The following is a 13,741-nucleotide window of genomic DNA, read 5'->3' as shown; positions in this document are numbered from 1 at the left end:
CTAGTCCCCGTGCGGGCGGGATTAGCTTCTATGGGCAATGATGTGTTAGCAGAGAACTTCCCCAACCCCAGCCAAGAGGAGAGGGTGTGCTTTATTTCGTTCCTTCTAAGGGGCGTAGGGTTCCCTATCCACCCCTTCCTCAGGGGTCTATTGGAGTTCTATGGGATCCAGCTGCACAATCTCACACCAGGTTCTATTCTGCACATCTCTGGTTTTGTCGCTCTCTGCGAGTTGTTTTTAGGCTGCTAGGCTCATTTTGAAATATGGAGAAAGTTCTTTTGCCTAGTCCCCCGCCATCAGGGTGGAGGGTCTATATTCGAAGTGGGTGGCGCCGAAGTATGGCGCATAGACGGATCCGGCCACCCTATTGGGACTCCGAAGAGGGGGTCCGAAGAATGGTCTTCGGAATGGTCTTACATCGAGGATGTCCCCCTTCCGGACCCAGTGCGGTGGGGACTTCCCGAATTCTGCAGCGCTCCTCTAAGAAGCTATTCAACTGGCACCCAAGGTGCCCCAAGCTAGAGGACAGTGCGGAGGTAATGAGACTGGTTAGCAAGGTCTGACTACTTGCCCATTCCGGACTCTCCATTGTTAGTCATGGCCATCGCAATAAAACGATGCGTCCAGCCTCTCCAATCCAGAGTGGCCCCTTTATGATGCTATAACGGGGAGGACGAGGCGTCTCATTATAGGGGAGAGAGTCCGGATAACCAAGCCATTCTGGCTGCCATGCTCGCCGACCTTTATAAGGGGGAAGAAGAAGAATTAGCCCGCTTGAATTGTCGGGAAGGCTTTTCCATGTACAACCCCATTGAATGGGTAAGTTGACCATTTATCAGTATTTTTCTTTATTGTTGGGATGCACTAATCAAACTACTCTGGTTGCTTTAAAGCAGACATGGAAGAAGGTAGTCGAAAACATCCATTGCCCCCCCCCCCCCAGCCAGAGGACCATGCTCGCAACGAAGACCCCGGATTCCACGAGGATCCGGATATATTTGTAGAATTTGAAGATGGAGTCTATCACCAGGCGAGCCTTGACGGCTTGGAGGTAGCCATTATGGCCGACTACCTCGACCTCTATCCTTTCGTTAAGGTAAGTGTTCGGAAATCATTTTAAAAGAGAGATACCTCCGCTCACATCTCACCGACCGCACGGAACCATATTTTACAGGATTGGCGCTCAATGAGCCGTACCCAAGCACGAGCGGTCAAAAGAAAGACAACGCCTTCACTGGGCAAGCGTGCGAAATGACAGGGGACCGGGAGCGCCACTGAACCTCCACCGTCACCAAAGAGGTATATTCCTCACTTCACGCCTAGGTATAAAACCGAATTGTCATTTTCCTCCTCCTTCTATCATCTCAGGAGAGGTACATGGCAAACCGTACCAAAGATCCCGGCCAACCGAGCTGCAACCAATCCGACGCCAAACTTGTCAACTAGGACGGGGGCTCATACGGGGGTGGCGCCGACAGCTACGTCTTGAGCTTGCATTGGTTTTCTTTGAAGAGGAAAGGGTGGTGCAACAATAGTAGCTTAAGTATTTCCCTCAGTTTTTGAGAACCAAGGTATCAACCGAGTCGGAGGCTCCTCAAAAGTCCCACGCACCTACACAAACAAACAAGAACTCGCAACAACCACAATAAAGGGGTTGTCAATCCCTTCATGGCCACTTGTGAAAGTGAGATCTGATAGAGATAATATGATAAGATAAATATATTTTTGGTATTTTATATATAGATTGGAAAAGTAAAGATGCAAATAAAAGTAGATTGAAAGCTTATATGATAAAAGATAGATCCGGGGGCCATAGGTTTCACTAGTGGCTTCTCTCAAGATAGCATAAGTATTACGGTGGGTGAACAAATTACTGTCGAGCAATTGATAGAAAAGCGAATAATTATGAGATTATCTAGGCATGATCATGTATATAGGCATCACGTCCGTGACAAGTAGACCGACTCCTGCCTGCATCTACTACTATTACTCCACACGTCAACCGCTATCCATCATGCATGTAGAGTATTAAGTTCATAAAGAACAGAGTAACGCATTAAGAAAGATGACATGATGTAGAGGGATAAACTCATGCAATATGATATAAACCCCATCTTTTTATCCTCGATGGCAACAATACAATACGTGCCTTGATGCCCCTGCTGTCACTGGGAAAGGACACCGCAAGATTGAACCCAAAGCTAAGCACTTCTCCCATGGAAAGAAAGATCAATCTAGTAGGCCAAACCAAACTGATGATTCAAAGAGACTTGCAAAGATAACTTAATCACACATAAAAGAATTCAAAGGAGATTCAAATATTTCTCATAGATAAACTTGATCATAAACCCACAATTTATCGGATCTCGACAAACACACCAAAAAAAGAGTTACATCGGATAGATCTCCAAGAAGACCGAGGAGAACATGGTATTGAGATTGAAAGAGAGAGAAGAAGCCATCTAGCTAATAACTATGGACCTGAAGGTCTGTGGTAAACTACTCACAACTCATCGGAGAGGCTATGGTGTTGATGTAGAAGCCCTCCGTGGTTGATCCCCCCTTCAGCGGAGCGCTGACGAAGGCTCCAAGATGGTATCTCGTGAATACAGAAGGTCACGGCGGTGGAAATAGTTTTTCATGGTCGCTTCTGATGTTTTCGGGGTACATGAGTATATATAGGAGGAAGAAGTAGGTCGGTGGGCGCCCGAGGGGCCCACGAGACAGGGGGGCGCACCCAGTAGGGGGGGGCACCCTCCACCCTCGTGGCCGCCTCGATTATTTCTTGACTTCCACTCCAAGTCCTCTGGATCACGTTTGTTCCAAAAAGATCGCTCCCGAAGGTTTCATTCCGTTTGGACTCCGTTTGATATTTCTTTTCTTCCAAAACACTGAAATAGGCAAAAAGAACCAACAATACGGGCTGGGCCTCCGGTTAGTAGGTTAGTCCCAAAAATGATATAAAAGTGTAAAGTAAAGCCCATAAACATCCAAAACGGGTAATATAATAGCATGGAACAATCAAAAATTATAGATACGTTGGAGACGTATCAAGCATCCCCAAGCTTAATTCATGCTCGTCCTCGAGTAGGTAAATGATAAAAACAGATTTTTTTTTGATGTGGAATGCTACCTAGCATAATTCTCAATGTAATTTTCTTTATTGTGGCATGATTGTTCAGATCCAAATGATTCAAGATAAAAGCTTATGAAACATAAAAATAGTAATACTTGAAGCATACTAGCAAATAATCATGTCTTATCAAAATAGCATAGCCAAAGAAACCTTATCCCTACAAAATCATATAGTTAGGCCATGCTTCATTTTCATTACACAAAATACTCCCATCATGCACAACCCCGGTTTCAGCCAAGCAATTGGTTCATACTTTTTAATGCGCTTCAGCTTTTTCAACTCTTACGCAATACATGAGCGCAAGCCATGGACATAGCACTATATGTGGTATATGGTGGTGGTTGTGAAGACAAAAAAGGGAGAATATAATCTCACATCAACTAGGCGTATCAACGGGCTATGGAGATGCCCATCAATAGATATCAATGTGAGTGACTAGGGATTGCCATGAACGGATGCACTATAGCTATAAATGTATGAAAGCTCAACAAAAGAAACTAAGTGGGTGTGCATCCAACTTGCTTGCTCACGAAGACCTAGGGCATTTTGAGGAAGCTCACCATTGGAATATACAAGCCAAGTTCTATAATGAAAAATTCTCACTAGTATATGAAAGTGACAACATAAGAGACTCTCTATCATGAAGATCATGGTGCTATTTTGAAGCACAAGTGTGGAAAAGAGATAGTAGCATTGTCCCTTCTCTCTTTTCTCTCATCATTTTATTTATTTATTTTTATTTGGTGGGCTCTTTGGCCTCTTTTTTTATTTGGTGGGCTCTTTGGACTCTTTTTTTTAAGTCCGAAGCCTCATCCCGACTTGTGGTGGAATCATAGTCTTCATCATCCTTTCCTCACTTGGGACAATGCTCTAATAATGAAGATCATCACACTTTTATTGATTTACAACTCAAGAATTACAACTCAATACTTAGAACAAAATATGACTCTATATGAATGCCTCCGGCGATGTACGGGCATATGCAATGAATCAAGAGTGACATGTATGAAAAATTATGAAGATGGCCTTGCCACAAATACGATGTCAACTACATGATCATGCAAAGAGCAATATGACAATGATGGAGCATGTCATAATAAACGGAATGGTGGAAAGTTGCATGGCAATATATCTCGGAATGGCTATGGAAATGCCATAATAGGTGGGTATGGTGGCTGTTTTGAGGAAGGTAAATAATGGGTGCATGATACCGACGAAAGTTGCGCGGCACAAGAGGGCTAGATAAGTGGAAGGGTGAGTGTGCGTATATCCATGGACTCACATTAGTCATAAAGAACTCATATACTTATTGCAAAAGTATACTTGCCCTCGAAGAAAAGTACTACTACGCATGCTCCTAGGGGAAGGGTTGGTAGGAGTTAACCATCGCACGATCCCGACCTCCACTCATAAGGAAGACAATTAAAAGAGCACTTCACGCAACAAATTTGTCACACAACTTTTACCATACGTGCATGCTACGGGACTTGCCAACTTCAACACAAGTATTTCTCAATTTCATAATTACCCACTAGTATGACTCTAACATTACCACCTTTATATCTCAAAACAATTACCAAGCATCAAATTGATCCTAGTGTTTAATGCACTTTCTATGATAGTTTTTATTATACCCAACTTGGATGCTCATCATTCTAGGAAAAAATTTATAGCCATACCAAATACCATGCTGTTCTAAAAGACTCTCAAAATAATATAAGTGAAGCATGAGATATCAACAATTTCTTCAAAATTAAGCCACCGCCATGCTCTAAAAGATATAAGTGAAGCACTAGAGCAAAAACTATCTAGCTCAAAAGATATAAGTGAAGCACATAGCGTACTCTAATAAATTCTAATCAAGTGGGCTTCTCCCAAAAGGTGTGTACAGCAAGGATGATTGTGTAAAACTAAAAAGCAAAGACTAATATCATACAAGACGCTCCAAGCAAAACACATATCATGTGGCGAATAAAAATATAGCTCCAAGTAAAGTTACCGATAAACAAAGATGAAAGAGGGGATGCCTTCCGGGGCATCCCTAAGCTTAGACTTTTGGCTATTCTTGAATATCTTGGGTGACTTGGGCATCCCCAATCTTAGGCTCTTGCCACTCCTTATTCCATAGTCCATCAAATCTTTACCCAAAACTTGAAAACTTCACAACACAAAACTCAACAGGAAATCTTATAAGCTCCGTTAGTGAAAGAAAGAAAAACCACCACATAAGGTACTGTAATGAACTCATTCTTTATTTATATTGGTGTTAAACCTACTGTATTTCAACTTCTCTATAGTTCATACCCTTACATACTAGCCATAGATGCATCAAAATAAGCAAACAACACACGAAAAGCAGAATCTGTCAAAAACAGAATAGTCTGTAGCAACCTGTAACTCTCGAATACTTATGGAACTCTAAAAATCCTACAAAAATAGGAAGTCCTGGAAAATTTGTATATTGATGTACAGCAAAAAGAATCAACGCAATATCACATTTCTATGAATTACTAAAATTATTTTTGTGCGTGCAAAGTTTCTGTTTTTCAGCAGAATCAAATTAACTATCACCATAGGTTATCCTATAAGTTCTTCTTGGCACAAACACTAAATAATGTCATGCAGCTGCGACTCCGGCCCGCCTAGGACGAAAAGCTCATTCTCTGTCATGATTTTTTGTCATAGAAGTAGGAGTCCACCATATCTATGATGATACTGGGTTTTGTCACAATTATCGTCATAGAAGTGTCATAAGTAAAAAAATCGTTCGGCCCAAAATGTCACGGATGTGTCTTTTTTTTGTAGTGGTGGGGAGCAGCAGTGGGGCCACGAATCCCTCGAAGATTAGATCCCTTCGGATGTCAGCGACGTAGTTCAAGTTCCCGAACCTGATCAGGTGACCAGGGCGTAGCTGTCGACCCGCTCGAGGCGGCCGGTTGAGTCGGGATGTAGCACGAAGCCGCCGAACACAAAGACCTGTCCGGGAAAAAAAGTCTCCCTAGTCATAGTATCATTGTTGATGAAGAGGCGCGCCATTGATCCTTCTGTTGACAATACATCGGAGCTCTCAATGAAAGCACCAATGTCGGTGTCAAAATTGGCAAATCTCGGGTAGGGGGGCCCAAGCTGTATGTCCGAGGATCAATGGTAACAATGGACAGAAGGATACAATGTTTATCCAGGTTCGGGCCCTCTTAAAGGAGGTAAAACCCTAAGTCCTGCTTGATTGTATTCGATGAGTATAGGGGTTACAAGAGTTGATCTGCCTCGAGATTGTAATGGCTAAATCCTAGCTTGTCTAGCCTATGAATATTATGATTCTGTCTCCGGTCTAGGCCCTCTGGATTATATAGACACTGGAGGGGCCTAGAGTTGTACAGAGTCAGTTTACAGAGAAAGGAAACAATATATCCAGACACTTAATCTTGTCGTTCACGCATACAGGAGTCCCAACTGGACACGGGAGGTGACCTTCTTCCTTTATCTTGACAGCCCATCAGTCCGGTCCATGTTGAATAGGCCGGATGCCCGAGGACCCCTTAGTCTGGGACTCCCTCAGTGACCCATGAGGGGAAGATTCCCTATATCATATGAAGGCCTTATAGCTTGGTTTTGGGCCTCTTTGCTCCTTTGCCTCCATCTTTGACTTATTCTTTTATTTGTCTTCTTCCTTTGACTTATTGATCATGAAGTTTTCGTTGGACTTTTGTTGACCGGGGGGTGACTTTCCTCGACTATTGTTGACCTCTCCTTGACTTGTATAGGACTGAATTTACGTTGACCGCCCATGTGGCATACCATGTAGAATAGGGGTGGAACCACAATTAGGATCGAAGCCCTACAACAGTCATCTATACCACTTGAGATAAATTTACATGATTAAACCTTTGCAGAAGTAGACACATGGACCCCATATTACTAAACCAACATAGTGCAATCGATCACAAGGCCCCTTGAGGCCATCATCTTGCCAGAGTCGACCGACCACCACCGCCGCGTGTGCTTGGATCGTCTCCTTTCTGATCTATGTTTGTCGACCAATTTCACTAGTCTGCCTATCCTAACCCACGATGCCGTTATACATTTGCGCCAGATTACACATATCCGACACCAATCCACCAAACTTCACCTTGACGAATATGCCCTATGCCATCCTTGAAGTTGTCGCGTATTCGCGCGAATACGTGCAAATCATACATCCTCCATGTACTTCTGAAAAAAACGATATGTATTTTGAGGAAGCTTCCATACACAATCCGGAACGGAAGCTGTGCGCGCGCACGTACGCGCCTTGGATTCCTATGCATATACGTCCTCGAAACTAACTCACATATACCCCGTCAAGCTGGACAGCATATCGATCGAACATACCTAGGGCTGACATTACCGAGAAGACTCGCGTGTCTCCACGACGGCGCTCGCCGTATATAAATCGCCTTCCCAGGTGCACACGCTACGTACTTCAAACTCGGGATATCCTCCCTCTCGCGCGCCCCCTTCTTGTTCCCTCGATCCCTATCTCGGTCTCCTCCCCTCCTTTTGGCCGCATCTCGGCCTGTTTTTCGCACGTTACCACCGCCATCTTGGGAAACACCGATCGACCGATCCCGCGGCTGCATATACCTTTCTCCGGCTCTCCGCCTCTCTCCATGGCTTGCTCGTGAAGGCTGGCTAGCTCCCGGGAATCAGGAGCCAGAGAGGTATACGTACTGGAGTGCGCGGCTCGTCCTGGCATCGCATCGTATGCTTTGCTAGCCGAGCCTCGCAAGCGATCCGCCGAGCTTCCCGTTTAAATCCGTCGACCGATCGATCGATCAAGCGGCAGAGCTCTCCCCGTCGTTCATGTCGAGGGGTTTTGGTTTTGGTTTTGCCGCGTAGTGGCGTTGTACGCTTGCGTTTTGTTGCGTGGCGAGGCGACAAGGGAGCTCGGCCATGAAGGGCGGGGTCGTCGACGACTTGAGGGTTATGTTCACGAGGAAGGAGTCCTCCACCTGCCTCGCCAGGTCAGTGATGTTCCTCGTGATCTTCGCGGTCGGCGTGATCGCCGGCCTCTGGACGGCCACCGGGCCGCGCACCCAGTACACCAGGACCATCAACAACATCGTCTTCCCCAGCAGCAGCACCACCACCGTGTACGCCGAGGCCGGCTTCGCGGAGTTCGTGGCCCCGACGCGGCTCATGCACGACATGACGGACGAGCAACTCTTCTGGCGCGCCTCCATGGTGCCGGTGGCCGCCGAGTACCCGTTCAAGCGCGTGCCCAAGGTGGCCTTCATGTTCCTCACCGGCCGCGGCGAGCTGCCGCTCGCCCCGCTCTGGGAGCGCTTCTTCCGGGGCAATGAGGACCGCTTCTCCGTCTACGTCCACGCGCCGCCGGGGATGACGGTGAACGTCTCCACCAACTCGCCCTTCTACGGCCGCCAAATCCCAAGCCAGGTACGTAACGCACGTGCCACACGACACGACACAGCACAGCACAATGCCGCCGGCGCCATGACCGGCGGCATGCATCCTCACGTGCGGCCATTAATTCTTTTCCGCGTGCGTACGTGCAGGAGACGGCGTGGGGATCGATATCGCTGATGGACGCGGAGAAGCGGCTGCTGGCGAACGCGCTGCTGGACTTCTCCAACGAGCGCTTCGTGCTGCTCTCGGAGAGCTGCATCCCGCTGCACAGCTTCCGGGCGGTCTACGACTACCTCATCGGCTCACGGCACAGCTTCGTGGAGGTCTACTTCCAGCAGACGAAGCAGTGCCAGGGCCGGTACAGCCGCCGCATGGCGCCGGCGATCACGCTGCAGCAGTGGAGGAAAGGCTCCCAGTGGTTCGAGCTGAGCCGCGACCTGGCCATCAGCGTCCTCGCCGACACCAAGTACTACCCGCTCTTCAGGCGGCACTGCCGGCCGTCGTGCTACCCGGACGAGCACTACCTCCCGACCACCGTGAGCATGCTGCACGGCGCGCGGAACGCCAACCGCACGGTGACGTACGTCGACTGGTCCAAGGGCGGCGCCCACCCGGCCAAGCACACGGCCGAGAACGTGACGGCGGCGGCGATCCAGGGCATCAGGAGGAGGAGGTGGAGGAACGACAGGCCCTGCTATTACAACCAGAGGCCGACGTCGATGTGCTTCCTGTTCGCCAGGAAGTTCGCGCCCGACACGCTCGGGCCCCTGCTCAACATGTCGTCGGCGGTCATGGGGTACTAGCTAGCCCCCGCTGCCGCCGGCGGCGGCGATGATCGGACCGATTCTTCCATGTTTGTAACTTAGGATCTATATATTCAGCAGCCTCTTGACCACATTGTGACCCGTGAACATAAAACGCCTTCTCTTCATTTGCCGGCACCACATCTTGTCGAATTCGCTACAGTATGTATGGCCTTCGAAAAGAGGGGAAAAAAAGAAGGAAGGTTAGTTTAGGCATAATCATTCAGCAGCATGTCTCCACCACGTTGACTGGTGGAGAACTTGTTGCCTAGTTGTCCCAAGGTGTTTGTGCAGCACCTACTGGCACTAGTGCAGCACACACAAGTTGCTCTCTTCTGTTGCTGCTGGGCTACCAAACGCCAATTGGCACTGAACCACCGCAGCTCCCAAACAGGGTTGGTTTGGTTGCTCTTTCCTTTCCAGGAGCATCAGGGGCCCAACATCTGCTGGAGGAACTTCGCTGCACCAACCATCAATTCCAGCTCCTCCTCCCCTCCCCTCACCTCAGCTAGATCATTTCATTCAATTTGCGCGCTCGGGTACGAGCGATTCATTGCCATGGTCCAGTTCTGTCGAATTCTCCGGATCGCCCGGGCTTTTCTCGCCTACCAAATGGCCCATCCACGATCCAAGCATCTGCAGCAGTATGATTAACTGGTGAAACTGTCCTGAATTCCTTGAGATTTAAGCACCACCAGCATCAACAGCGTGTCAGTAGGTGACAAGGAAAAGCTGGGGAATGCACAAAGCAAACCTGTAAATTCCTCGGCCAAGCAAGGGATTAGGCGAAGCTGGCACCAGCGCACGCTAGTAACTGACGGAATGAGCACCAATTAACTGCACTCTGAGATTGTTAATGGAATGAATGAGCTGGAGGCATCAAGAGGCCAAGAAAACAAGGCGAGATCTCGCGTGTACATACAGCTCATGGACCAAACATTTACTATACTATCCACATAATGCTTGGCTCACGTTTCATCATATCATATATATAGAGAGAAAAACTGAACTGTATGTACAAGGACCCATATCTTTATGTACTAACACCCTCTGGAGAGGTATTAACAGCACGGCCGGGAAAACTTATACATACAGCTGGACCTAACAACAACATTGCAAGCTCACTCAGGTGCAGTCCTTGAGGATTTCAGCGAGGCCGGCGCGCTGCTCGTCGGTGAGCTGCTCCGGGAAGACGATCTCGAGCTTCACCCGTAGATCGCCCCGCGCGCCTCTCTGCTCGGCGATCGGCATCCCTTCGCCTTTGATCACCTTCTCGTACCCAGGGCAGACGACCTCGTCGTCGAACGAGCAGCTCACCTTCTTGCCGCTCAGGAGCCTGAATGAGAATGACCAGCCGGTGAGCGCGTTCACCAGCGGCACCTTGGCCTTCAGCACCAGGTCGTCGCCCACCCTCTTGAATGTCGAGTGCTTCTTCTCGGCCACGGTGAAGACGGCGTCCGCCGGTAGGCACCCTGGCCTCTCATCCCCCATGCCGTCCAAGGTGACCTTGTGCCCTTTCCTCCACCCCGGCTTCACCATGATCGCCTGGGTCACCTCCTTCTTAACTATTGACCTGTCAAAGGCATTAATCATGTGATGGTGATTAGCCCAACAACATTCCCAGGGGATAGAGTCTAAAGGAGCAAGGAAGCTCAGGAGTCATTGTCTCTGAACCCTCCTAGGCCATGCCCTCACATGCACACGAAATTATGAATTAATACCGTCAAAGGACCACATCTTTGTTAGATTATAGGTCCAAAAGAAGGGTAATCAAAGCCCCCAACAAACTTGCATACACATATGTGGCAAGGAAAGCAACTGAAGCCTTAGAATTATCCCCTCGAGACAGGGCCCTGACACTAAACCCTTTCCAAGAACATCATTAGTGGTCGTATTACTCTCATGTTAGGTAGGATAATCTTTGCAAGGATAGCATAGATGCCCGCGAGGTGAAAAAAGGCGCGCACCGGAGAGCAGTTGCCTAAAGGCTTGGTTGTTATGTTCCAAAGTAAGCTAAATATTCCCCTGACGAATGCAGGAAGGTAGGCAGGCAGGCTATAAAGCAGTTCACCCACTGTAAAAAACAAGTGCGGCGTAGGCTGGAAAGGGAGCGGCAATGGTGCTGGGCTACTGTGCATCGAGGATTTGGAAACAGTGCGGCGAATTGGGGCGTGGGCGCAAGGTGCCAAGGTGGAATGGATGTCGCCGTCAGGAGCAGAGTCTGAATTCTTGCCTACCCTGAAATTTTCCAGGCATCGATCCGTCGAAATCTCCTATTTACATGGATGATGAATCACATCGAGCCTGTTCCGCGTGATTTGATATTTTGTTTTCTTGAAGAATTCAGGTGAAGTTTCAATCAGTCCTGCTCATGGATTTGGTGGGGGGGAGGAGGAGGAAGCGGTGAGCGAGTGGCAGTACCCGTTCTTGGTGACGACGTCGCGGGTGAACTTGACCTGCTTCTTGCAGCCGCGGCAGAGCTCCTCCAGCGTGCACTCGAGGGCGCGCTCCAGCGGCGGCGCCTTGCGCATGATGGAGCTGGAGAACTCGGCGAAGGCGCGGCGGCCGCCCGTGTTGCCGGAGCTGTAGACCTTGGTGAACTCCCTGGCCGGCGTGGCGGGCGCGCTCCGCATGCAGAAGTCGTCGCTGCGCGACCTCGCCATGCGCGCGCCGCCCCCGCCGGCGCCGGCGCCGAACGTCCCGAACATCTCGGCCGCCCGGTCGTCGTTGCACACCCCGAACACCGCCCTGTTCTCCTGCTGGTCCAGGAGCGCCTGCGCAACCAAAACAAGCCCACGCCGACAGCGAATCAGGACGAGCTGCGAATGCATGCGGTTTCCACGGCGGCGACGCACGCACGGAGGGAGGCGCCCGGGGAAGAGGCGGGGGGGACACTGACCTCGTAGGCCTCGGTGATGGCCTTGAAGCGCGCCTCGGCCTCGGGCTTGGAGGCCGGCGGGTGCTTGTCGGGGTGCCATTTCCTGGCGAGGCCCTTGTAGGCGGCGCGGAGCCCCTGCGACGAGGTGCCCCTGGGGACGTCGAGGATCCGGTGGTAGAGCTCCGGCGGGTTCACCATTGGGGCCGGAGGGGGGCGACGCCGCTGGAGATTCTGTCGCGGGGGAAAGCGAGAAACGGGGGAGGGAGGAGGGAGTGGTGGTGGGTTTGATGCAGAGGGAGGTGGTTAGTGGCAGAGAGGATGAGGAGGAGAGCGGAAGCAGAGTGAGCCAGTGGGGGAAATGAGTGGCTTTTATGCAGGGCGATCTATTTGAAACCCGTTGGAGCGACCGAGCGAGAGAGAGAGCGAGGGATTTGTTACTACTAGTGGTAGTGCATGTGGGGCCGTATTGTTAGGTTGAATTGTCAATGGATGGAGCCTTCCATTGCTCACGTCTCCTTGTGAAAGTGAAAAAGAAATATCACCCCCTATGTCGCCCCCGAGGAAGCGACGGGGGCTAAATTTCCTGTTTTTGATCCTTTTCTAAAAGTTAATCTGAGATCTGACCCAGTTTGTAAAATTTCGTGATTTGACCCTTTTGCTATCGCCAGGTTTTTGATGGTAGGTTGTACACCCTACTGCCAGGGACCTTAGCGGTAGGAAACACCCCTACCGCCAAACAGGCTAGCGGTAGCCTGTACAACCCTACCGCCAAGGTGTCCAGCGGTAGGTGCGAGCATGCACTATGTATCATACTTAAGAAAAAAATCCGGTAGGGTGTTCAACCCTACCGCCAGGGTCCATGGCGGTAGGGTATAACAGATCTCGATCCCGATAATTTTACAAGGCAGGGTCAGATCTCGATCAAGTTTCAAAAAATGGTCAAAACACGAAATTTAGCCGCGACGGGGAGGGCACTCCCTATATCTCCGCCACAATTACCCTTTTCACCCCTCTTCCTCGTTGGTGCCAGAGGGCATGGCTAGGCGAAGCCGGACCGGGGACAGGCAGTGTAGTGGGGTGGGGGTGCCTGGACAATGACGATCAGTCTGGCCGACTAGCGACAATGGCTACGGCGGCACGAGCGGGAGGTTGCTGCCCTGTCGAGCGTCTGACAATGTTGGTGGTCTCTAGGCCTGTGCTCGGGTGGCTGTTCTCGACTGAGGCGGGTCGAGGAGGTGGGGCAGGCTTATGGTGGCAACAGTGGCAGGAGGGTCGTAGTCCTGCAGGTGGCGAGGGTAGTGGTGTCGACTTCCCTTCTCCTTGGTCCGAACCAGCGGCGCACGGGGCTGGCGGGTGCCGGCAGGACGCGCGGCGGCGGTGGCTCTGGCCTAGGGCTCTTGCTCTGGCGGGCCAGATTAAGAATGGTCGTGTTGACGGTGAGGGGTGTAGCGGTGGGAGGCTCGGGCTTGCTTTTGTCACCGATAGTTGTGACGCCCAAATCTGGATCTAGAGGTTTGT

The 13,741-nt window shown here is 49.9% G+C and overlaps 2 protein-coding genes across 2 annotated transcripts; one reads left to right on the top strand and one right to left on the bottom strand.

Annotated features, from left to right (window-relative positions):
* The first annotated feature begins 7,888 nt into the window (after window positions 1-7,888).
* LOC119281807 (glycosyltransferase BC10-like) lies at window positions 7,889-9,444 on the top strand. Its single transcript, XM_037562234.1, has 2 exons — window positions 7,889-8,572; window positions 8,692-9,444. Exons 1-2 carry the CDS (start codon window positions 8,069-8,071, stop codon window positions 9,343-9,345), a joined length of 1,158 nt encoding a protein of 385 aa, XP_037418131.1. The 5' UTR covers window positions 7,889-8,068; the 3' UTR covers window positions 9,346-9,444.
* Window positions 9,445-10,291: 847 nt separating this feature from the next.
* On the bottom strand, window positions 10,292-12,565 carry LOC119277781 (dnaJ protein homolog 1-like). Its single transcript, XM_037559105.1, has 3 exons — window positions 12,245-12,565; window positions 11,767-12,119; window positions 10,292-10,918 (listed from the first exon to the last, which is right to left on the bottom strand). Exons 1-3 carry the CDS (start codon window positions 12,419-12,421, stop codon window positions 10,471-10,473), a joined length of 978 nt encoding a protein of 325 aa, XP_037415002.1. The 5' UTR covers window positions 12,422-12,565; the 3' UTR covers window positions 10,292-10,470.
* Between the last annotated feature and the right edge of the window lie 1,176 nt (window positions 12,566-13,741).

The sequence above is a fragment of the Triticum dicoccoides genome, chromosome 3B, assembly GCF_002162155.2.
Source record: "Triticum dicoccoides isolate Atlit2015 ecotype Zavitan chromosome 3B, WEW_v2.0, whole genome shotgun sequence".
Taxonomy (NCBI): domain Eukaryota; kingdom Viridiplantae; phylum Streptophyta; class Magnoliopsida; order Poales; family Poaceae; genus Triticum; species Triticum dicoccoides.
This window is presented reverse-complemented; position numbering and strand designations above follow the sequence as displayed.